Source organism: Vombatus ursinus, unplaced genomic scaffold (assembly GCF_900497805.2).
Source record: "Vombatus ursinus unplaced genomic scaffold, bare-nosed wombat genome assembly UNPS02009132.1, whole genome shotgun sequence".
NCBI lineage: Eukaryota > Metazoa > Chordata > Mammalia > Diprotodontia > Vombatidae > Vombatus > Vombatus ursinus.
Window position 1 is genome coordinate 828,727 of NW_020948910.1, and position 26,990 is coordinate 855,716.

At 34.0% G+C, this 26,990-nt stretch overlaps 1 protein-coding gene across 1 annotated transcript in view; it reads right to left on the reverse strand.

Moving 5' to 3' along the window:
- Positions 1 to 1,443: 1,443 nt before the first annotated feature.
- The window catches only part of ADGB (androglobin), a 219,694-nt gene continuing 194,147 nt past the window's right edge, over positions 1,444 to 26,990 (reverse strand). Inside the window, exons 31-37 of the mRNA XM_027850678.1 lie at positions 21,375 to 21,428; positions 19,446 to 19,627; positions 14,030 to 14,191; positions 12,543 to 12,636; positions 9,166 to 9,280; positions 4,488 to 4,671; positions 1,444 to 1,970 (exon numbers count right to left, since the gene is read on the reverse strand). Coding sequence (XP_027706479.1) covers positions 1,785 to 1,970; positions 4,488 to 4,671; positions 9,166 to 9,280; positions 12,543 to 12,636; positions 14,030 to 14,191; positions 19,446 to 19,627; positions 21,375 to 21,428 — 977 coding nt within the window. The 3' untranslated portion in view covers positions 1,444 to 1,784. The remainder of the gene's footprint in view (positions 1,971 to 4,487; positions 4,672 to 9,165; positions 9,281 to 12,542; positions 12,637 to 14,029; positions 14,192 to 19,445; positions 19,628 to 21,374; positions 21,429 to 26,990) is intronic.

Consider the following 26,990-nt stretch of genomic DNA (forward strand, 5'->3'; position numbering starts at 1 on the left):
TTTTTTAATTTCCAGAAGATAGCATATTGTGTAGTGTGATGCTGCCATCTGTGACTATAGCAGAGAAATGAAAAAAAAAAACAACAGGAAATGTTTTATCCTCTGGCTCCTAAACATGCAAAAGGCCTCAATATGTAATGTATTTATTCAATGAAAACACACCTGTGATTGGAAATAGTTTAACTAAAATGAAGACGAACAAGTCTGTCTTAGGCGTGAGCAGTCAATTTTAAGGTTATAGATTGAAATTATGTTTTTCTTAGTATCATTTGCTTTGAATGCAAAGAAACAGATGCAGGCCACTAAAAATCTTTACCAGTATAAATACAGATACTGGGTATAAATGAATTTACCTTTTCCAAAAGTAGATTGCTGCACCAATTTGTCTCCATGTCATTCAAATCTTTGTGGCATTATTTTCCATAGAGATAAAAAATTAAGCTAGTGATAAAGTAATTCAACTCTCTGAAACTGGCTGGACAAAAAGGACAAATTCTTGATTCAATCATGAAGCTAGACATTTTTCTTGAGCTCTCCAAACATTTAACCCAGTGAGAACATTTTGGATTTTTTCTGTACATACATATACATGTGTGTGTGTGTGTGTGTGTGTGTGTGTATTGTCTCCCAATAGAACACATGCTCCTTGAAGGCAGGGACTGTTTCATGTTTGTCTTAGAACCCCATTATCTAGTTCAATACCTGTTATAAGCACTTAATAAATGCTTATGGATTGACTGACTGTCTTCAATACAGAAGAGTAGTCGATTTATTTTCTGCAAATATTATGTAACAAAGGAATAGATTTGAATATTTGAAAACCTGTTTCATGTGAATATTTGTACCAGTGAAGATCCAACAGCTAATTAATTTAGCCACATGATTCATATGAGCTAGCAATAAATGCTTCAAAATAATCCCCAAAATCAACAGAAATTTTTTTTAAATCAACAATAATAAAAATAGACACAAAGAAGAAATAGTTTAGAAAATCAATTTTTTCCATAATCTGTCATGTTGGAATAAGACATAAGCTTGCCATGGAGTATTATCTGTCATCAGAGGGTTCCATTAGTAAATCAGTAAGAAGCTTGAATACATTTGAAAGAAAAAGGGAAATTGGCTTGGAGAGAATCAAGAAATGCTGTAATAGGTAAACAGGTTTGACACCATTGAAATAATGATCTGTCAGGCCATTTTTGAAGATCTACACTTACAATATGTCAGAATAATGCTAATTTAAAATACTTCAAAAGGCAAGTCTCCATGCAAGGATACATATTCAAATAATTGCTAGATGAAAAAGTCTATATATAGCCACTTTGATGTCCTATAGCTGAACAAGTTGAAAAAAAAAAAACTAGAGAGGGAGAAAAATCTCCATCATGTAGAAATGTCTTGAATATTTTAAATATATTTAAGTCAAATAGAGATATTTGAACTTTTTAAAATAGCAGTTAGTTCCTCATAGTTGTTGAAAATGTTCCAGTACCTGTTTCTGATTAGGATTTTTTCTAAAAAGAAAGACCAACATCTCAGATTGGGGGAGATAATTCCTTTATAATATAAATACTTTGGAGGATAGTTTAATTGAAATTAGAATATCACATACATGTAAGGCTAAAATTAGGGGAAAAACAAATTAAGATAAAAACTATAAATGCTTAGGGAATTCTGCTAAGATGCTTATAAAAACCATACTTTCAACTGGTCAAATATTTTATCTCATAAATATACACAATTGCTCATTAAAACTAGTTTTCTTTTCCTGAATAAGGGCAATGTCACTTTTTTTTCCCTCCTTTTCCTTTTTTTTTCGGGTAGTCAGGAGCTTTTTTCTCCTGCTCTTGTTTAACGGGGGCTTCTTCCACCGCTAAGGCCTCTAGCTGTTGACGCTCCTCTTCCAGCAACTTCTCCCTGTAGAGTTCCCGGGGCAATAGAACCATATCCCGGTTCTCCTGTAATGATGCCTGTCCCCCCCCCAAAACACAAACAAACAAACAAACAAAAAAGCAGTGAATTTGGCATCAAAAAACAAATCCATTAACTTTTTTTTTTCTATGACACACAAGGATTCAAATCAGAAATGGAGTTTCACTTGGATAATACTTACTTATGGAGCTATAGTTTCCTATCTCTTCTAAAAGATTTTTTCCCATTTTAATTGCTGGTAATAATTTTATATAAATAAGTTTTGTTTGCTTGTATTTCTTGACCAAATATGTGATTTATTAGTTTAGAAGGTTCCCAGTGAGGAGTTTTATCTACCAGTTTAGACTAGATATTTACAATTTACAGTCTTAGAGATTTTAGGGAGCTAGGAGAGGAATCCAAGTGGTCCTGGCCTGGAGGCCACTTCTCTATCCACTACACCACACTGTCTTACATACTTCAGTTTATATGCATCAGTAACTGGTCTTTATAAGAAGACGTAAAGTGCTACAACTCTTGGTAAATGAACAAGATTTCTTCTATAAGAAAATTAATTCTAATAAGTCTTTAATCATAAATTCAAGTTATCCTGCTACAAAACTGAAGGAAGAGCTATTATGAAGTATACTGTTGTATAAATTTGCTAAACGAATAATAAACAAACAACTTAATACATTTTAATAAGTAGGGTTACAATATGAAATAAGTTTTTCTCCACCATGTATGCACTGGGATCACATGCATATAGCAACTGCCATTAACTGTGAGTTCCTTAAAGGCAAGGATTCTCTTTTACCCTTCTTCATAGCCACATTAATTAGTACTGAACCCTGTGCATTGTATGGGTTTAACAAATGTTTATTGACTGAATGAGAAAAAACGTGGTATAGGCATACCACTTTGAAGGCTGCCACAATCTCACTGTAAAACTATGAACAATGGATAGAGTAGTAGACTTGAAGCCAGGAAAACTCCAAGACACATTCAGCCTCAGTTCTGTCATCTGTAAAAATGTCACCTGTAAAACAGTACCTACCTCATGGGATTATTGAAATGATCAAGTGAGATTTTACATACACACATACATATATAACATAATTATAATACAATATTTATATATTGCATATAAAATCAGTTATATATTTATATGGAATGTATATATTGTGTGTAAATATATAAATATATATGTTACATACAACACATACAATATATAAAGTTAGTTTTGCCATCTGTAAAATGGGGATAATTATGCCACCTACCTCACAGGATTACTGAAATGATCAAGTGAGATAATATGTTATATATGGTGATATGTTATTAATATGTTCCAATTATTGTATAATAAGTAATATAAAATTACATATATTTATATCACGTTATATATCATCTCACTTGATCATTTCAACTATCCTGTGAGATAGGTACTGTAATTATCCCCATTCTACACATGACAAAACTGATTTTATACACACATCTATGCATATATATGTATATTTATTACCTTGAAAACTTCAAAGCATTAAGAAAATGGTAACTATTATTATTATCATCATCATGGGAGGCAATATTTATTTGTAACATTATTCCCAGGGAACTAACTGCCCTCTATAACATTATTTTTACCTACTATGTTTTCTTGTAGCCAATTAATGACATTAGGAGGTAGAGTATACCTTTACTACCTCTTCACATTTTATACTTGAAAAGAAATTAAATAATCACCTGTTAAAAATTCATGCTTCTTGAAAATGGCTGACAAAGTATGGAAGGGCCATGAGGTAAGAATAATTTTCTCCTCAATGAGTAATGTGCTATGCTACTCCCCACTTTTTAAAAAGCTAGAAGAAATGGGCAATCGGTAGGAAGGTGAATCAGTGTTACCAGTACTGTGTGAAAACAAATCATTAAGACATGATAACAAATACACAAAGCATTTGCTCCACGAATATAACATTATTGAACACAGTCCATTTTGACATTGGCAGAGTTTTAACGGACTAGCCATATTCACACATGGAGAACATTAAAATTCTGAAAACATTGTATAGCCATGTTGATGGTACAAAACACACAAATGAACTTATTAAGTGATTTTAAAATGTTCCTCAAAGTTTATTAACTTAAAGGCATAAATCATTGACCTTCGATGCTACTTGAAAAGGAATAGGTGCTCTCCCTGGCATATGAAATGCCAGTGTGGTCCAAATATCTGAAGAATAATGATGACCAAGGAGAAAAGGGAAATTCAGGAGATGGCATGTCAATAGCAGAGTTTAAGTGTGACATTCTTGGGTAGTACAATGGCTCCAGGCTGGGTTGTTCTCACAATGAAAAAAAACATTTGTGGGCAGTAGTACATCTCATAAATATATTTAAAAAAAGATGCTATCCCATGTGATGGAAAAGGATAGAATGTGATTCTAAAAAAGGATCAGGGCCAAATCTCTACTAACTTGCTAATTACATGGGTGGATAACTTAACATATAAGATGTCAAATTTTTAAAATTTAAAAAGGTTTGTCAAGAGTGACATATATTTACATGCTCTTACTTACACGAATATCTCCATAGGTATCCAAAACTTTTGCCTTTAGCCTCCTCCGTGCTATATAATCATAATCTCTTTTGCTAAGTATTCTTTCTCGATACTGGCGAAACCGATGAACTTCCTCTGCCTTCTGCATTTCTTGGTGCTGGGCCAAAATCTCATTGTATAATATAGGCTCATCAATTGTTTGTCTTGGGATGAACATCAAAAGAGATAATTAACTCATTTTGGAACTTGGCTTTGAACAGTTTTCTTGGGGAACCAAGTGATTAAAAGACTCAACTCTAGCTATGGCAAAGCATCACAAAGATCTTCAGCCAATGTTCATCATTATTTTAGTCCCTCGTTGTCATATTGATAATACAGTAATTTATACTGAATTTAGAGAAGCAAAGAGTGGTAAATCACATAGGAAATTTTACTGCCATTAATTTTTGTTGATGTCATCTTTTGGGCAGCCTGGTCTCTTTTTGTCCAATTCTTTGCATAAGGTGATTGTGAAATACATTTTGTTTTCTAGGAAAGATTATTTTAGCTATTTCTTTTGAATCTGTGAGGCCAAAAAGTATTGATCACATTTTAAAATTTGTTATCAGTCTTCAAGAACTTGCAGCCATTTCTCAAGATTATCCCTATTAGCTAAACTTGAAACAATCATAAATCTACTTAAACAAGCATAGGAGACATTGTGTGAATACTCTGTAGCTCTAGTTGCCCCAGTCATCAAACTTCAAGCTTATTTGAGGATGTCAAAATATCAACTTTTTTCAATAAACATTTATTAACAACCCACAATATCAAAGGCATTATGACAAGCATTAAGAACAGTAGGAGAAAAATGAAATTGGGTTTACCCTCAAAGAGTTTCCATTGCATTGAGGGATACAATACAGATACAGACAACTAAAAACAAATTAAATTAAGAAAGGAGAGAACACTTAAAGACTGGAATATTCATATAAGAGGTAATGCCTGAAATGAGCTTTAAAGGAAACTGAGGATTCTAAGACATGGAAAAGAGGAGGGAGTGCCTTCCAGGTGTGAGGGACAGCTGCCCATGGCAACATAGATATAAAATGCTGAATCTAGTAAACATCTAGTAGGCCAATTTGGCTGGAATGTTGAGTACATGAAAAGGGAGTAATGTGAAATCAATCTGTAAACCTAAGTTGGAGCTGGGTCGCAGGCAATTCTAAATGGTAAGGTGATGAGTTGTATTTGCAAGTTGTATTGGCAAGTGGAAGCCAAAGATTTTTAGGCAACAGAGTAATGTGATCAAACCTGTCCCTTATGCAAATTATTTTAGTAGTTACATTCAAGAAGGATTGGAGAGAGAAGAAAGTGGAAACACTGAAATCCAAGTGAGAGGTTCTGGCTATCAGGAAGTCCTGAGTTCACATCTGGTTTCAAATACTTAATAGCTGTGTGATCCTGGACAAATCACCTAACCTTTCTTTGCCTGTATTAAGGTAGTGGGCAGTGAATGAAGAGAAAGAAATAGATAAGACTTGAAAACTAATTAGATATGGGGGGGGGGGAGCAGAACAGAGAACAGTCAAGAAAGAGTCTGAGATGATGTACCTGGGTGAGGGTCCTTATCAGAAATAGGGAAGTCTAGGGGAAGAATAATTTTAGAAGAGAAGAAGATGACAAATGAAATACTGAAAGGCCTAGAGGTCATGTAATGTGTGCATCATTTGAAGGAACAAGTGGTGTTTAACCTTGAGAAGACTTAGGAGACACATGACAGCCACCTTCAAGGACCAGGCATGTCAACTACATCAATTAACAAAAGACTATTTAAAATTTTTAAAATAATTTTACTATTACTCATTACATTTTCTGCTGTCTGTACAAATATACTTTAAATGCAAATAATTACAAGTATATATTATAATTTTACTTTGAAATGAATATTTTTTCATCTGTTATCTCTAGTACATGCAAGTACACTGCATTGATTGAACGTAGGTTGCTCCTTCAAGGTATTCTTAAGTGAACACAACATTAGATTTATTCTTCTTAGCCCAAAACTAAGAACTAGAAATAATGAGTTGAAAGTTAGGGGCAAATTTAGGCTAGAAGTGATAAATTCCTAATGATTAGAGCTATTAGGAAGACCCGAGTTCATATCTGGCCTCAGACACTTATTAGCTCTGTGACCTTGGACAAATCACTTAACCTCTCTGTCTCAGTTTCCTCAACAATAAAATGGGGATAAAAACAGCACCTATTTCACAGGTTTGTTGTAAGGATCAAATGAGATATTTGTAAAGTGTTTTTAGCACAGGGCCTGTTACACAGTAGGTGTTAATAAATGCTTGTTCCTTTCCCAAAAGTCAAATGAACTGCCTTGAGAAATAATAGGTTCTGCCTCTTTGCAGGCCTTCTAGCAAATGCCAGAAGACCATTTATCAGAAGAGAATGACCTTTGCACTAGATATAGCATAACAAAAATGGCTAACAGTAAGTCAATACCTAAGAAAAGCAAGTGGAATACCTGATTTACTCTTAATGGAACCAAATCAACTGGCCCAGATAAAATACATCCTCAGATACTCAAACAACTGACAGTTGTTGTTTCTGAGCCACAGTCAGGACTATTTGCAACATTAAAGCAAAAACACAAAACTGGAGAAGGATAAATGTGGTACCAGACTTAAAAAAGGGGCTGGGAGTAGTCTACAAACTATAGACCAGTGAGCTCGACTTCAATTCCTGAGAATCAAACTTAACCATCAAAGATATGGTTGGTGAACATCAATAAAAGGGAAACAGTGATTATGAAAAAGCTAGCATGGCTTTATCTAGAACAGCTCATGCCAGATTAACCTTGCTTTGTTTTTAACAAGGTTACTAAACTGGTAGATAAGGAGAATGCTATAAATATAATTTACTTGGATTTTAGAAAAAAGCTTTTGATAAGTATTTCCTATCATGGGGAAGATGGAGATAGATGAACTAAATTATATGATAATTAGGTAAATTCAGAACTGGTTGGGTGGCCTCACTCAAAGAACAGTCATTAACGGTTCAATATCTACATGGTCTAGGATAGAGTACCCCAGGAACTTGTGTTTGGCCTTGTGCTCTTTAACTTTTTTAATCGATGACTTGGATAAAGGCATATAATCACAGAGTTATAGATTCAGAGACGAAGAAGCCACAGAAGTCTTCAAATCATTTTATAGATGAGAAATTAAGACTTAGAGTGGTTACGTGACTTGCCCAGGGTTTTGTAGGTAATAAGTGTCTGATGCAGGACTCAAACCTGGCTCTTCCTGGCTCCAAGTCCAGAATTCTATCTATTTTACTACAGTTTCTCTTATGTATGACATGTTTTTCAAATGTGCAGATTGCACAAAGCTGGAAAGGATGGCTAATATACAAGATGGTGGAGTCAAAATCCAAAAAGATAGTGACAGAGTAGAATATTGAGCTAAAACTAACAAGATTAAATTTAATAGCGTGGAAAGCCTTACTTTTGGATGCGAAAAAAGAAATGAATACTACAAGTGAAAGACGGAAGAGGCGTGATTAGAAAACACTTCACCTGAAAAAAAAATCCAGGGATCTTAGTGGACTTCATGCATTAGTAGTGTGATGTATCAGCAGGAAATGTGATCTTCAGCTGAAGGAAGTGGGCAAAGTTTTCAGGTATAAGGAGATAATAGTCTCATGAGACCTCATCTAGAATACAGTGTTCGAAATTGGTCACCACAGTTTAAGAGGGACATTGCTAAGTTAAAGGGCATCCTGAAGGCAACCAAAAAGATGAAAAGTCTTAATTTCATGGGATATGGAGAAAGGGTTCTGGAATGGGGTGGAGGGTTAGTATTTGCCTAGAAAAGAAAAGAGTCATCTTCTTGTATCTGAAAGGCTCTCAAAGAAAGATTAGATCTGTTCTGTTTGGACCCAGAAGATAGATCCAGGAGCAATGAGTGAAAGTTGTAAAGTGAAAAATTTAGGTTTAAAGTCAAAGAAAAAAAATCCTAATGGAGTTGTCTAAAAATGGAAAGGACTGTTTATAGAAATAGGTTCTTCCTCCTTGCAGGTTTTTAGTATCAGTCAGAAGCTAGGTGACTACTTCCACATGTGTTATAATGGGGATTTGGGGAAGGGGATATGTGTTGGGCTAGATGACTGCTGAGGTTCTCCTGATCCCTCAAATTCCAAGATTCTGTAGAAGGTCTATGGAATGGACTAAATGGCCCTTCCAACCCTAAGATTTTATAAAGAATATCTAAAATGCTACAAATAATCTGTTCTATTTTTAGCAAGTGAAGTTTGGTATTTCAACGAGGCATTGAGGTAGGAGTACCCAATAGGTAGTTGGAAATGTGAGACTGACGTACAGGAAGAAAAATGAGGGCTAGATATATACTATGGAGTTATCTGCATACAGATGACCATCGAACTCATGGAATTTTATTTGCTCACCAAGACATAGATAGGGAAGGACAGAGCCACAAAAGACTACCATGTTTAGGATCAAATACAACTGATAAACACTCATTGAAATAAAAATGCCAGTTTATATACAGTTGAAGATTCACATGTCTGATTCATACTATAAAAATATAATGGGTATTTATTTCTAATTCATTATTGCTGCAGAATTGGCAATGTGATTTCAGCTCCAAGAACACAGATTTCCACATTTATTCATATTTACTACAACTTACTGGAAATATGGAGTAATGTCCAAAGGTTCTAATTCTTTCTTCACAGGTGATACAGTTGTGTAAGTAGTCACTACAGTTGGTATGGCTTCAGCACCAGGGAGTTTTCTTGTTTCTCCTGAAGTTATTCCATTTATAATAAAAAATATATAAAATTATTTTTAACTTTAAAGTTTGTATTGATATCATTTGTTTTTATATCACCCTCATTTCAAAATGTATACTTCCCTCTCCTAGATATTATATTTTTAAACTTTTGGATAAGTTCTTTTTTCACCTTTATTATTGATAGATCTTGGCTTACCTGATATGGTTTTATTTAAAAGAAAATTTTACTTTGTTTTTAACTTCTAGCTTCTGTCATTTTACTCTTCAGTTAAACAACTGACATGGAAAAAACTACCCTACTTGAGCTTAGAGAATTTAATTAACAAAAAAAGTATTTACTGAATCCCTGATAAATGAAAGGTTCTGAGTTATCAGTAAGCGCCCTCAAAAAAAGCACTGAGTTGGGAAGACACAGACTTGTAAGGCTGGGAGACAGAAAAGTGAATTGACTCATGCTAACAATTTTATACTTCATAGCCTCACAAAGTACCCCACAGGTCCATATTCAAGAAATAAACATCATTTGCTAATAACTAGGTGAGGAAAGGACTGGGGTGCATACCACATTCCCACTTAGGAGAGGAAGAATCTAAAGTCCTGGGTATCCTTCACACAAAGGACAACCAAATAGAAGGACCTGGGTCTAGGGAAATGATATGGTTAATCTCAGGAAGCATAGGTTTTGAGTAGAAGGACCTAGCTTTTGCCAAAGTCCTAGCTCAGTAAATAGTTCTCTTTCAACTACATCACATGATCCACCTAATGAATTAAGATTTTAAAGAATGGAGGTACTCAGAAGAAGATGCTTTAAACAAAGTGATGGGGAGAAAGATATGGGGATGGGGGGAGACACAAAATCATGTTACAAGTTGGACTGGATAGAGAAGAACAGAAGCTTTGGTATCTCATAAGCCCTTACTTTTAGGGGAGTCATAGGGAAAATAGAGGAAATATATTTATTCACAAAGACTAGTAATGGGAGATGAGATTCTAGAGTGTCCTACAGTACAGGCAATGGAATTCATAGAATCATAAATTTAGAAATGGAAGGGGCATTAGAGGTTATCTAATCCAACCATTTCATTTTACAGATGAGAAAACTCAGGCCTAGAGAAACTTAGTGACATGCTCAAGGTCGTGTTATTTAGCATCACTTGGAATGGGCTGCCACAAATGAATGCTATTAAAATTAAGAGACTAAAATATTTGGAATGTAGGGCTCAACTGGGTCTTGTTTATCAAATCAATCCCACTGAGCTCTTTTTGTATGTTCTAAAGATAATCAAATCATTTTGATGACTCCTTCATAACACAGTTTGAATTCCAGTAATGCTTTGTCCCCTTTACGCCATTTTTCTTCATTATTGCCCTTGATATTATTAACCTTTTTTTTCTTGTGAATGAATTTCATTATTATTTTGGGTAGTTCTTTAAAATAATGAGTTGTCTATTTGATTGGTATGACAATTGTCCTTGGTGGACAAAAGAGAAGTACAATAAGAGTTGAGCAGTTCCACCTTGTCTCATCAATTGTTATTATTGTTCTATCCACCTCAAGAAGTAGTCTTATCCCTTATTTGTTCCACCATGGCTAATATGGAAGTATGTTTTGCATGACTTCATATGTATAATGGATATTATATTTCTTGTCTTCTCAATGGGTGGGGAAAAGAGGGAGGAAGACAATTTGGATCTGAAAATAAAAAAAAAAATAAAGGGGGTGTTACAGAATGGGAGGTAGAGCTAACAGCAATTGAAGAAAAGTACTCAATCCCTCACCATGCAGACAAGATCATTATTATCACAATAATAAGGAAAACACTGTGAACCTAAATGCAGACCATATCAACATCCAGAAAAAAAGCCACTAGGATACTGTGAGTTCTGTAGACTGCCATTTAAGGATGAACTGAAGCATATTTAGGTTGGAGAAAAACTAGAGATATTTAGGTTGGAGAAAAGAAGGCATAGACAAAATAGACACAGAAGGATGATTGTCACTGTTCAGTCATATCTGACCCTTTGTGACCTTGTAGACCACAGCACGCCAATACTATCTATGGGGTTTTCTTAGCAAAGTGATTTGTCGTTGCCTTCTCTAATGGATTAAGGCAAACAGAGGTAAAGGGATTTGCCTAGGGTAACAGAGCTAATAAGTGTCTGAGGCTGGATTTGAACTTGGGTCTTGCTGATGCCAGGTCCAGTGTTCTCTATCCACTGCACCACCTAGCTGCCTATGGAGGATGATAGTTGTCTTCAAATATTTGATGGGCTGTCAGGAAAAATTAGAAATGACAAACTCACAGAATCTCAGAATTGGAAGAGAGTTGAGTACGGGGGTGGGGTCTATTTACATAATAATTAGTCGTGGTCCACTTATGTTATAGAAAAAAAAAAGTATTTCCTGATGCTATGAACTTAAAATAGGTTTCAAATCAGCAATATAAAAGTAATACTTCCCAAAGTAAAAATGACTGACTCATTGTATATTTACTAATTTTGGATAGTCCTCTGCCATTTTCTAGTATTAAAATCCACATTCACAGCTGTTGTCCAGTTATTTTTTTAGTCATGTCTGACTCTCTGTGACCCCACTTGGGGTTTTTTTGGCAAAGACATTGCAGTGGCTTGCAATTTCCTTCTCCAGCTCATTTTACAGATGAGGCAGAGTTAAGTGGCTTGCCCAAGGTCACACAACTAGTAAGTGTCTGAAACCAGATCTGAACTCAGAAGATGAGACTTCCTGATTCCAGGCCCAGCACTCTATCCACTCGGCTACCTGGTTGCCCCCACATTGACAGAAGCAAGTTTAACTTTATACAACCAAAGATATTATTCACCACCTCAAAGAAAGATGACTTTTAAGGACAGAAGACTTCCACGGTAGAAAGAGATAGCGTAAACATTTTAAAAACAGTCACAACAGCTAGACTTTAATATTCCTCCTGAAAGTATAAGAGGTAGGGGGGATTTTAGAACTCTCTGACCAAATCTACATTTGTGGTGTCATGGAGTAGTCCTTGAAATCTTGAAGCATGAGAGATTTACAATATTTCCTTTATGGTTGAGGAATCTCATTCTGCTCGCTCGCTCTCTCTCTCTCTCTCTCTCTCTCTCTCTCTCTCTCTCTCTCTCTCTCTCCCCCTCTCTCTCTGTCTCTCTCTAACTTTTGCCCATCTACCTTGCCCCTCTCCATTAAAACTACCCTGGAAAGTACACCAACAATACTTGTGAATAGTGAGATTCATTTGGTCCATGAATAAAGTCAATACCTTCTTCCAGGATCTTAGTCATATCTTCAGGCTCTGCCTCAGCCTCAGATTTCTTAGTGAATTTGTTGATAAACTGTAAGCGAGCTTGAGCAGCCTGGAGAATAAATGTTAGGAAACAAGATCTTTTAAAATGACTGACTACAAATAACTTCTAAAGCCTTCAAGAAAAGAAGAAAATGTGAAATTAGCAAAATTATTTTAGCTGTGCCTTAGCAAACTGAAGTTAGCGAGTGATCAAACATTAAAATACTGAGCAGTTATTGCTTTTCATACATGGAATCTTTTTTGTCAGTCAATGAATGAGAAACTCTAATAAATGTATACATTTACAGAACATCTTTCTTTTTAAAAATTAATTTATTTTTAGTTTTCAATATTCACTTCTATAAGCTTTTGAGTTTTAAATTTTCTACCCCTACCTTCCTCCCTCCCTCCCCAAGACAGTGTGCAATCTGATATAAGTAGAGAACATCTTTCTAAACAGGATTTTATTAAGTAATATAACATATTATTATATTTGCAATTTACTAGATTGTAAGCTTCAGTAAGTAAATAGGGACAGTACTTAAAAATTGTCTTTGTACCTTTCCCAGTACCTAGTAAAGTGCTCCATACCCAATAGGTGCTTAACAAATTATTATTGAATGAATTATCTAATGCAACTAGTGTCATTATACAACACATATACATATAAATCGGTTCTAAATTTGAATGATCATACTATAGGGGTTAGGCATATTAGCAATCAAATATACCTATTAATTGGTCCTATAGTATAATATTTCAAACATATATACTCCATCAATCTCTTGCCAGTTAAATTTATTATCACCAACAAAGTACCTACTCTATGAATAGAACTACACTAGTCTCTGAAGTGGATAAAAATTTAAATAATATATAATCCCTGTTCTTATGGAGCTTTCCATGATAGGGGGATGGAATACATACAAAAATAATTATAACAGAAAACATGATAAGTACATGATAGAGGTGCAAAGAATTCTGTAAATTGAAGGGGAGGAGGATTATAAGAGAGAGACTGTGAGTGTGCATGTGTTCATGTGTTTATAAGGTTCTCTTATGTATCTACAAGTACATGTTTATGCTTCCTTCTTTGGAGAAGTGAATAGTGGAATAGGCATAACTAGGGCTTTGCAAATGAAAATAAATTTCCAGCCTTTGGGAGAAAGGCTACAGATGGTTTAAACTCAAAAAGTATCATCAAGAGCTAACTTTTTATGGTTATCAAGCAGACTTAAGGCTGACTACAAGAAGGTTAATCATTTGATTGGAAAGGGCAGGAAGGAAGGAGAGAAAAGACAAATACCTACATAACTGCTGTATGAAAAAGTTATTTATTGAATATTATTAATCTTCTTCAGCCCCTGTCATATGCTTGATTATACATTTTTTTTCTGCATTTTGCTGCCTTCAGACCACTCCAGAATGAAGACAACTAAAATAGCCTCTCTAATTGTGATTACCTTGATAGACCTGCCTGGCTCTGCAGCCTCCCATGCTTGTTTCATTGCTCGGATTTCATCAGCTCTCTCTGTATCCTTCTTGACTTCTAGAATGTCAGTCTCTGTCTGTTCAGTGACCAGGCGCAGTACCCAATAAGGTTTATTTGGATCTTGTTGCTGAGCCTAAAATTGAGGATGTAACAAAATAAAAAAAGATGGCTAGATTTACAAGCTTTTAGTGAATGATTGGTATTTTCTAATTTCTTTATAGTTTTTCATTCTAATTTGTTCTTATGCTCACCTCACAATCAGTAATCTTGGGGTTTTTTTAATCACCCATTTATTTCTAGGCCTGTTTATAATCAGTATGGACCAAGCTGGAGCAGTGATAGACACAAAATTGATACTTAATGTAACCTGTTGTTACCACATCTGTTTTCTTTTCCAGTATTACTGTACTTGAAATTCAGACTGAAATATATGAAGGAATGGGAAAGGGAACTGTATGAAATAATGCTATTCTGCTTAACTCCTGTATTGCAAAAATGAAGAGTAGGAAAATAAGGTTCCAGAAAAAATCTCTTGCTTTCAGCATCTGAGAGAACTCTATCTCTGTAGGGCTTGTGAAAACAAACTTAGGATCATAGATTCAGAGCTAGAAGGGGTCTTGGAGGTTATCTAGACTAACCCCCTAGTTTTATAGGTGAAGAGAATGAAGTCCAGAGCAGAAAATTCACTTGCCCAAGGTCATACAGGTAGAAAGTCGCAGAACAGGAAACCAGTACAACGTACTCTGATAAGAAATTCAGTGCACTTTCCACTATACTGAATTGTCCCCTAATTGTTCCTAAAACCTAAAAGAATTCACTGAACAGAATATTTCCCTTTAGAAAAGGGAGTAGGTAAACTAGTAAAGAATGACGCATGGAAGAATGGTTATAAACTTACTCTCTTTCAACCAGCTAAGTCAAATATGTGCCAGCTTAGCAGAAAGAGATGGATGATATCTAGCTCTAAGTATATTACAGAAAGGTATAAAGCTGCCGAACTATAAACATTTTCCCATCCCTGGAATATGTGTGGACAAGGAATCAAAATGAGTCTAAAAGAACAGAAATAATAGAATTCACAGAGGAGAGAAAAGGAGACTGAACGGAATCTACCATGACTGAAAAACACAATCTTTCACAACACTTAACTATAGAATTCGAAAAGCTATCACAGGCTTCCAGATGTAGCATCAGAGTAGTCTAATGAAAATATATATATATAGATATATATATAGATATATAGATATATATCTCTATACACACACACACACACACACACACACACATATGTGTGAAATTGATCTGGGATTTTTCTTGGAAAAAATTCCAGCCGGATGACATACAAAAAGAAATTCCATTCAAAATGACCACAGAATGAAAACAGTAGTTCACACTTGAAATATAAAAATTCACAGAGTTGAAATGAGATGTTGGAACGGAATTTATTATTCTTCAAGTGATTTTTTTTTTAAATCAGGAATGGCAACCAATATTTTAGACAAGGGAAACATAAAAATAGACATACTTTAAGGAGTTAAGCAAGGAAACCACATTGTGTTTAAAGATATCATATATAATTAAATAATGTATTTGTGTATACATATACATATATATATATATATATACATATACACAAAAAATGCAGGAAATATCATAGCCACTGTTTACTTAGAGGAAAAATTAATAAAATTGCATGGAATAATACACAACAAAAGTATAATATTTGGGGACCTCAATATGCCCCTTTCATACTTAGGAATTTTTTTTTAAAGAAACAAGAAAGAAGTTGGGACCAGAATAGAATTTTAGTAAAGTATTATGGACTTTTAGTGACTTCTAAGTGGAAATGAAGTAGTATCCATAGTTCTCAGCTTTATGGAAAATCAATAGATAACTGTCATCAATGGAAATTACAATGAGACAACATAACAAAACTTTTGGAATATAGTCAAAGAATTAGGAAGAATTATGTCTTTAAACATTTTTATCAACAAACGAGAGAAAGAAGAAATCATCAAATTGGACATACAACTTTTTAAAAAATTAGAAAGTTAATGAATAAACCCAACTAAACACATTAAAAAGAAAGAAAACCAAATTACCACACTCAAAAATAATAAAAAAAATTCATAACAAATGAAGAGGAAATAAAGTATTAGAAACTACTTTTGCCCAAGTGAACACCAACAAAATTGATAACAAATAAAATAAATTTTAACAAAAATGAATAATGCCTAGATTAACAGATAGAAGAAAAAAACATTTAAATCAATCTCACAAAATAAAATTGAAAAAGCCATATATGAACTAACAAAACATTGTTCAAACAAAACAAAAAATAACACACATTGATTTACAATTGAATTCTATCAAGCATTCAAACAACTAACTCCAATATCACACAACTTGTTTGCAGAAATAGAAAGTGTCCTGCCAAAATCTTTCTGGGACACAAATATTGTAGTAGTGGTGGTACTACATAAACCAAAGAGAAATAAAGCAGAGGAAGAAAAAATAGACCAATATCTCTAAGGAATGTCAATGCAAAAATACTGGGCAAAATATTAGCAAAAAGGCTGAAACAACATATTTAACATATTATACCCTATGACCAGAAATGCAGAGTTAATTCATTATTAGGAGAACTAAAATAACAAAATATAAAAAAATATATGATTATATCAGTAGATTCAGAAAAGGCTTTTGACAAAATGCAATTAGCAAATTTATGTTAAAAACATTAAAAGGATAGATAAACCTTTTCTTAATGTGGTAGAGTCTCTTTTTAAAACCAAGAACAGCCATTATCCACAATGGAGATATGCTAAAGGACTTTCCAATAATATCAAGGGTAAAGCAAGCATTGCCATTATCACCACTATTATTTCTTATACTTACAGAAATACTATATAAATGAAATGAGAAATAGAAATTTTAAGGTAATGATTATATGCAAAGAAGAAACAAAATTATTGCATTTTGCAAGTGATATGATTTACTGAGAGAACATTAGATGTTCAACTAAGATTAACTGAAACAATGACTTTAAAAAGTAGCAAAATAAAAAATAAACTCATACAAATCATCAGAATTTTGCATATTATCTAAAAAATCAGGATGAGATATGGAAAAAATCAATTCAAAGTAACTAGAGAATACATAAAATATCTGAGAATTCACCTATCAAGACATAAAAATTATATGAACATAACTGGGTAACACTTTTTAAAAATAAAAGAATACATAAATAATTGGAAATATTTAATTAGTCATGAAGGGGCCATGGTAATGCAATAAAATTATAATACTACCAAAATTAATCTACAGGTTCAGTGCCATACTAAAGGGTTACTTAACAGGGCTACAGAAAGTAATAATAAAATTCATCTAGAGAAACAAAAATCAAGAATATCAAAGGGAAATTTAAAAAAAAAATGAGAATAACGGGAACTTTTAGTTAATGTTTAGCACTCCTTTAACTAAAAATAACATGGTACATGTTTAGCACTCCTTCAACTAAAAATAACATGGTACATGTATATCTTATTTTATTTTTTCATGTGAATGAATTAGGAAAGCTAGGTCTCATACATTATGATTATCAAGATATTGCCACTATCAGCAAAGGAGAGCAGTTGATCGAAGGCAACAGTTTTTGCCAATAATCCTAAGGAAAACATTCACTTCTTACTCTGAGGCTGCCAGTAGAAAGCACATAAAAGTAAGGACAGCCTGAAATTTTTAGCTAAAATTTATCCCAGTACATACACCGGTATACAAAAACAAAGAGAGAGAATAACAGAACTTGAGTGAGCCTCTCTGTAGCAGAGTAGTGTGATTGTAGGGTCTAGGATTTTTCTTGATGGTTTTTCCAAAGTCTTTGTGTTACCCTGAATTGACATCAGGATGTGCTACAGGAAGCCTGAGGTCTTGTCAGAAAGATTACCTAAGGGCTAGTTATAACTGTGCCATGCAGTAAACATAAGCTGCACTCATCACAATGCTCTCTAAGTCTTTTCAGTTCAATGAACATTTATTAAACACCTAATATGTACAAGGCATTGTATTAGATCATGAGATTTGGCTGGGTTGGGAGGGGTGAGGGGGATGGGGAAGAGAGGTTGTTGCAAACCTATGATTTCATTGGTATGAGGAACACTCAGTTTGGCAACTTAATCAATGGAAATGTGATTTGTCTGTAACCTACAATCTTAGTTGCTGAAGGTACTGAGTGGTTAAGTTACTTGTCCATAGCACCAGCTAGTATATGACAAGGGCAGGACTTGAATCCAAGTGCTCCTGACTACAAGACCCCAGACCTCTATACACTGCCACGTAGAGAGTATGATTACACAAATAAAACAGTCCTTTATCTTGAGTAGCTTATATTTTTCTTTAGGGATATAATATGTATGCAGGTAAGCAAAATAAAAGGAATTTTGATGGAAAACATACTAGAAACTAGAGGTAACAGTAAGTGGTAACACTTGAACTGAGTCCTGAAGGAAAACAGAAATTCTGAAACATAGAGATCAGCAAGGCATATATTGCAGGTATGGGATAAGAGTGGGGATGGAAGATGGCTTGTGGAAAGTCACAAGGTGGGTCTAAGGCCATGAATGTTGAGTCTAAGGACCAGATACTAATTTAACTTTAGAACACATAAAGGGGAGTAATGAGTAAGGTTGTAAAGAAAGATAAAATCAGGTTATGGAGCACTTTAAATGTCAGACTGAGAAGTTTATATTTTATTGTAAAAGCAATAATGAACCATGGGTTTTTAGTAGGAGGGTGATATTGTCAAAACAGTCCTTTGAAAAATATATTCTAGCATCTGTGGATGAAAGGAACGAGAAATTAGAGGGACTGATTAGGGGAAACATTTAAGAAATCATTCCCATTAGGTAATTTATGAATTTTTGTTTGTTTGTTTGCTTGCTTTGCCAAAGAGGAATTTCTCTTTTCAGGTAAAAATTTCAGTTTGATTATATGCAATTTTCTCAATAAAATGTTCTATAAAGGGTCCATTTTTATTGAAAACCTAAACCAATATTTTAAATTCTGATTATATCAAACAAGTCTGGCTTTAAGCAAAACTGTGATCTGGAGGAAATTTTTCTTTGGCATTGATTCTTGCTTTCGTTCCTTTAGGCCTGTCCTCACTATCTTGCGTTGCTTCTCAGTGGCTCATGGCATGCAGAAACAATTTGCTAGAACATGAGCAGTACATGTATATGTATAATTTAGTTCCTCTATTTTGAAAACTGGAATTATGAGAGTTATAGTGAATTTACATATGTGATACCAGAATTCCTGTCTATGGGAGGCCAAGCATTGTCAAAATCCACATTTCATAAAATTATTCAAATAAGGAATATCATTCTTACCTGAGGTTCAACTTTAGGTGCCACTTTTTCTTTAGCTGCCTTCTCTTTTTCTGCCTTGTCAGCTCCTTTATCTTTACCTTTTCGAGTTGTTTTGGCAGTAGGTGTGGTTTTTTGCCCATCAGTGGAGCCATGGGCATCTGAAAATCCCATTGAAATTAATTCTTCATGTTTTTCAGAATGTGCTATAAAGTTATATATAGTTGAAATTGAAAAATTTTGGACAAATGAAATCAATGCACCTAGGCTAAGAAGGAAAACTCAAGTAAAGTTTTGCATCAAATATTTCTAATGTCTAAAATATCTAAGATATTAACAGTGATAAATATATACATATATGTATATACATATATTTGAAAAAGAATCCTTTCTAAGCTAAATGAATTGAAGTACATGAATGTAATGGAATGCTACAGAATAATATGAAATTATGAATATGGAAAATACAGAGAAGTATGAGAAGACATGAACTGATGCAAAATAAAATAAGCAGTCACAAAAACATTAAGCACAATTACTAACAATGATAAAAGTTAAAACTGAACACTGAACTCTGTGACTTTATAATGACAAATCTTGGCCCTGAAGATGAATTGGAGAGAGAATGCATCTTTGTCTCTTCATTACAGATAGAAAGACTGTGTATATAGTACACTTCTTATAATAATGTCAGTCTTGGCTGATATATATGTTAATTTTGCCAAACTATGTTTTTCCCTTTTTAAATTTTTTTGGTAAAAAATATCTCTGGGAAGGGAACAAAGGAAGGGTATATTTAGAAATGATGGTGATATAAAAAAATCAACAAATATAAACATATATTTTAGAAAAAGAATATCCATTCCCTAATAGACAAATGATTAAAGTATATAAACAAACAAATCTCAAAACAAGACATAAATAAACAACCATGTGAAATTTTCCTCCAAATCACTATTGAGAGAGGCTAAAATCATAATAAATCTGAAGTTTCACTTCATTCCAAGCAAACTAGCAAAAATGACAAAAAAATATTCAAATTTAGAGGGACTATGGGAAGATATGTACATGAAAATATTGTTGGTGAAACTTTAACTGATTCAACCACTCTAGAAATAAATTTGTAATTTTGTGGGGAAAAAATGACTGTTCATATCCTTTGATCCAGAAATCGCATTGCTGGGCAATGTCAAAGATAAATAGAAAGGTCCAATATATACATACATAACACACACACACACACACACACACATATATATATATATATACATATCATAATAGTTTTGTGAACGTATGTGCACGTGCATGCATGTGTGGATTAGCAAAGAACTGGAAACAAAATAGATGATCATAAACTGAAGGATGGCTAAGCAAACTGTGGTATAAATGAATGCAAATGAATATTATTATGCCATAAGAAACAATGAATTTGAAGAATTCAGAGAAACTGAGACAGACTTGTATGCACTGATTCTAAGTGAAGTAAACAGAAACAACAAAACAATATATAGAACAACTACAACAATGTAAAGGGAAGAACAAGAAAATAAAAGAGAATGATGTATAATAATGACCAGTTTTGGCCTTGTAGAAGAGATGAAGAAATTAACCTGTGCTTTAGAAACAAAACACATAGGAAGACAGGCAGGTTAATATGTTGTTGGAGCTGTGAATTGGTTCAGTCATTTTGGAAACAATTGGAATTAAGTTTTGGTAATGCCCCCTTGCCCAGCATAAATTGCATGTTCCCCTTACTGCCACCCTTCTTCTGTTGATGTTCATAGAGCATTCAAGGAACATTAAATGTTCCTAAACATTTAAATTTTAATGCTCAGTGATGAACAAGACTATAGTAATAAACGTCCTCTGTGCTATAATGTCCTTTTCCTAAAAGAAAAAATGTGGGAAAGAAAAAGAATAGGGATTCTGAAGATGGGCCCATAACAGACATACCAGATTCTGGAACAGGGTTTCCTTTTTTCTTCTTGACTATTACTTTAGGTTCTTCTGCAGGAGGAAACAAAAACAAAAAAATGCAAGGCAAGCGGCACTCCTCAGCCATTTAGAAAACAACTCATAAGGAAAAAGGGGGACCCCCCCAATCTGTTTAAAATAGAATTGAATTGTTTCAGAATAGCCCAATAACACTTGGTTAAGTGCTGAGAACTCCAAAAGGCCATGAAATACAAATAGACAAAACAGACCCAGGAGAGAAAATTCTATGAGTTGACATGGATCCCTGAAAAGTTAAATAAATTGTGTTTATGTAGAAGATATACAGGAAGAGTCAACTCACACCTCAGATGAAGCAGGACCACAGATGTCTTCCTGTAATATCAGTGTACTACTCTTGCTGTCTGCTGGGTGTGGTATCTTTGCTGTACATGTTATACCCCTGGGCTAGTGATTATGTCTGAGTACAGACTACTGGTCTTGTGGTGACTCTTGTGCAGATAATTTCTGGTAGTGTATTGCCCTGCTGGCCTTGGATACATTGCTCAAATGATTCAGGGCATTGCCATTGCAGATGTCACTCTCCTGGTTCCTTTAGTCTCAACTGCATATTTCTACAGTTGCTACTTGGGTACATAAGTTCTGCTAAGAATTGTCCCTTGCTGTTATCTTCTGAGTTCATCTCTTCGAAGTCACCCAAACCTTCTAAGTTTCTGTCTGCTAAGGCATAATGAATAAAAGTTCATCCTGTTGAAAGGCTAAAAGCTCTTTAGTTACAGCCATCACACCCATCTTAACAAAAGTCAGGCAGAGTACGTCAAGGCTAAGAATAGGCCTTTCCTTTTTTATGCCCATGTCTGGGCCAAAATCAAAGCCCTCTGATATAGATGAACTATCTAATTTAGAATTAAATACTCCTGAGGTCAAAGGAATAGAAAGAGAAATTCTATTTAAAATAACTGCAGACAAGATAAAATACTTGGGAATCTACTTGCCAAGACAAACCCAGAAATATGAACACAATTAGAAACAATTTTCACACAAAGTCATAAATAATAAACAATTGGAAAAATATCAATTGCTCATGAGTAGGCTAAGCCAATATAATAAAAATGACAATTCTAACTAAATTAATTCACTTATTTAGTGTCAAAGCAATCAAATTACCAAAAATTATTTTACAGAGTTAGAAAAAATAATAACAAAATGCATCTTGAAGAAGAAAAGTTTAAGACTATCAGGGGAATCAATGAAAAAAATTTGTGAAGGGAAGTGGCCTACAAGTATCATATCTCAAAAGGTACTACAAAGTGATAATCATCAAAACAATCTGATACTAGCTAAGAAATAGAGTTGTGGATCAGTGGAATAGATTAGGTACACAACACACAGTAATAAATTATTACAAAATAATCTAGTATTTTATAAATGAAAAGATCCAAGCTTTTGGGAAAAGAACTCACAATTTGACAAAAATTGCTGGAAAAACTGGAAAGCAACTTGGCAAAAACTAGAACAACATCTCACAAAATCTACCAAGATCAAAATGGGTACGTGATTTAGACCTAAAGGATGACATCATAAGCAAATTAGGGGAGCATGGAATACGTTACCTGTCAGATCTATGGATGAGAAAAGAATTTAGGACTAATAAGAGATGGAGAGCATTATGGCATGTAAGATGGATTATTTTTATTATATTAAATTAAAAAGGTTTTGCACGAACAAAGCCAACACAACTAAGATTGGAAGGAAAGTAGAGAACTGGGGGAAAATCACCAGAAATTTCTCTTTGATAAAAGCCACATTTCTCAAATATAGAGAGAAATGAGTCAATTTCTAAAAATACAAATCATTCCCCAATTGACAAATGGTCAAAGGATATAAACAGGCAGTTTTCAGAAGAAGAAATCAAAGCTATTTATAGTCATTTGAGAAAAAATGTTCTAAATCACTACTGATTAGAGAAATGCAAATTGAAACAACTCTGAGGTACCAACTCATACCTACTAGTTTGCTTAATATAACAGAAAAGGAAAATGACAAATATTAGAGAGGATGTGGAAAAATTGAGACACTAACGCACTATTGGTTTAGTTATAAACTGATCCAACCATTTTGGAAAGCAATTTGGAAGTATGCCTATAGGGCTATACAACTGTCCAGATCCTTTGATCTACCAGTACCGCTACAATCTGTATCCCAAAGAGATTAAGAAAAAAAAAGGAAAAGAACCTATTTGTACAAAATATTTATAGTAGCTCTTTTTGTGGTGGGAAAGAATTGGAAACTGAGGGCATGCCCTCTTATACAATGATCAACTTTGAATGACTTTGCTACTCTGAGCAATACAATGATCCAAGACAATTCCAATGGGGTTATGATGAAAAATGCTATCCACCTCCAGATAAAGAACTGATTAAGCCTGAATACAGATCAAAGTATATGTTTTTAATTTTCCTTTTTTTTTGTCTGTGTTCTCTTTTGAAATATGGCTAATATGGTAATATGTTTTGTATTACTTTACACATATAATCTACATCAAATGGTTTGTCTTCTCAAGGTGAGGGGAAGGGAAGGAGGGAGAGAATTTGAAACTCAAAATTTTAAGAAACAAATGTTTAATTTTTTATATATAATTGAGAAAAAATAAAATATTCTTTAAAAAATACTCCTGAAATTCTCCTTAACATAGCATATGAGTTTGAACAAGAACAATAAGTGAGCTAAAGATAGAGTTGAGGACAATGTTCTCTACCTACCTATCCCCCATTCCTTCTTTATTATGCTTATCTATCAGCAGAAAAATCTATTTACTTAAGGTAACTAAAACTTCAGTGTCTCTATATGGATGAGTTGATAAATGTTTGCACATGAATGCCTATTTAAATTTGTGATTAACTCTTCAGTAAGAAGGAGGCTAAGCCTATCCACTTTTACAATAAATTGGAGTCAAGAAAGAAATAAAATTTCTTCAATAAGAATTTTCCAAGCTTCTAAAACTCTGATATTTGAGCAGTTATTTTTATCTACACTTGTTAATTTCTCCTGATCTGGCCAATTAGAAAAAAAGAAAAAGAAAGGAAAAAGAAAGGAAAAAAGACTCTCTTGTTTTTGAGATCATCTATAAGAACTAAATTTATGATTCCATAGGGCATAAAGGAATCATGAGGTTTGAAATTTAAATTTGATGATTTAGTGCAATTTATAATAAAACTTTTTTAGTGCTTGATTTCATGGTGGATTTCCTTAAGATGCTTTTCATTGTGGATTGCTAAATTGGGAATATAAAATTTGGAAATAAATATACCCAGGCTTTAAAAATACTTTTTCTTGTTCCATAAAGGAGACTCAATCCCAACACTTCCTCCCTAGTTATTAACAATGTAATTATAAAGATATTGTAAAGAATGCCAGACAGACTCAGTAAAAAAACTAGGATGTAGGCCCTGCTCTTACCATCAAGCTTATTAACTGTGCCCAGGGACAAGGCATTTTGTTTCTTGGTGCTTAGCCTCTTCATTTATAGCTTACAGAACCAACCTCAAAAGTGTGTTGTGAGAATGATGTAATAATAATAAGCTATGTATCACCAACAGCTAGATAGCACAGTGGACAGAGTACTAGGCCTGGAATCAGGAAGACCTAAGTTCAAATCCAATTTCAAACACCAGTTGTGTGACCCTGGGCAAGTCACTGAACCACTTTATGCCTCAGTTTCCTCAACTGTAAATGGATACTCGTTTCCCCATCTGCTCTGCCTCCCCCTTTGGAACAGGAAGAACTCTCACTTTTTGGACCATTGGCCCTAAGCATACACTCCTTGAGTAATGTGAAGTTTCAGTATATAAGTTGGTATTCCAAAACACCTTTGCCTTTACTTGAGATCAAATAAATTGAAGAAGTTTACATTAAACTGGTAAAAGGTCATTAAATAATTTTTAGACCCAGACCTTAGAGAATTAACTGAATATTTTTAAATTAAATTAAATTATTTTGAAGTTGCAATTGTTTTTCCTTTTACTTACTTTTCTCTCAATAACATGTAAAAAAATTTAAACATTTGTTTTTTTTTTTTAATTTTGAGTTTCAAATTCTTTCCCTGTATGATATAGCTGTTATTTACGTACAATGTTCTCCTGGTTCTGCTCATTTCACTTTGTTTCAGTTTATATAAATTTTCCCAGATTTTTCTTAAACATCCTCCTTATCATTTCTTATAGCACAATAGTATTCTAACACAATTACGTACCACAACTTGTTCTGTCATTCTTCAATTGATGGGCATACCCTCAATTTCCAATTGTTTCCCAAAATGAAAAGAGCTACTACAAATGCTTTTGTACAAATAGGTCCTTTTCCCTTTTTTCTTCCTTAATCTCCATGGGATACAGACCTAGTGGTGGTATTCTAAATGTGTCCTCCTCAGGTAAAAATATAAAGGAACTACTACTGCTTTCATTCTATATTCCCGTTTAGAATTGAGAGGCACAAGGATAGATAGGCACATCATGGATAAAGTAGCTGATCTTGGCATCAGGAAAGCCTGAGGTCAAGTTTTGCTTCTGAAATAAACTATCTGTGTCACTATGGACAAACTGCTTAACCTCTCAATGAGACAGACAACTCAAGTTACAGACAAGTGGCAATCAGCATTGGTAAAGGGAGTGTCTGCAGCAGGAGCTGCCCACATAGATATAAAATTACAAGTTTTGGATACTATGCCTCTTTTACGGTAGCATTAGCATTATTTTTTGTTTGTTTTTTCTTGGCTATCATGCCATACTTTGATTCACACTGAACTTATAACCCAAGAAAACTGTCAATTCTTTTTAACAATAAAGGTTTTATTAACCAAGTCTCCCTCATTCTACACATAAGTCAGGTGCTTAGCTTTGCATTTGTTCCTATTGCATTTTATCTTATGCAACTCCACATTTTACCCCTATAAAAAGGGACATTATAAATAGGTGTCATCTGGAGCTTCTAAATGATTGCACTTACTTTGCAATATGCAAGTCCTCTGTAATCTCCCCAAATTGATTAACACTGTTGTGAAAAAGATCTCTGAATTGACTCCATTGGCCCTCATACTTAACAACTATTGTTATAATGACTCATCAGGTTGTTATTCAAACTTCTCCTGCACATTCTCAATTCTTTGATGGTGAAAGCCTGCTTCTAATTACTTTGTATGGAAAACCATGCTCTAGGTGGCAGAAATAGAACAAGCTTGAAGCTTTTTTTTAAAATCATTTTCAATAGTTTCTAATTCTCATCCTCATTACTGCTCTAATTCTTATTCTTTACAGCCTGAACTATGTGAGATTTAACACATTTTCCAGTAAAACAGATGAGTCAGAGACTGATTTCTCACCTATAACCTATCAGTCTGTACGCTCTTGTCCCCTTCAATTTCTGCATTTTTTTTTTTGTTACAAGGGATGGCTTTCTAGGTTAAGACAAGGTAGAGAAATATATTTGGGAAATAAGGTGGTATAAAAACAAGAGACACCAACAAAAATTTTAAAATAAGGGAGGCAAAGCCAAGATGTTGGAGTAAAGGCAGGGAATTGCCCAAGCTCTCCCCCAAGCCTCTCTAAACACCTTTAAAAA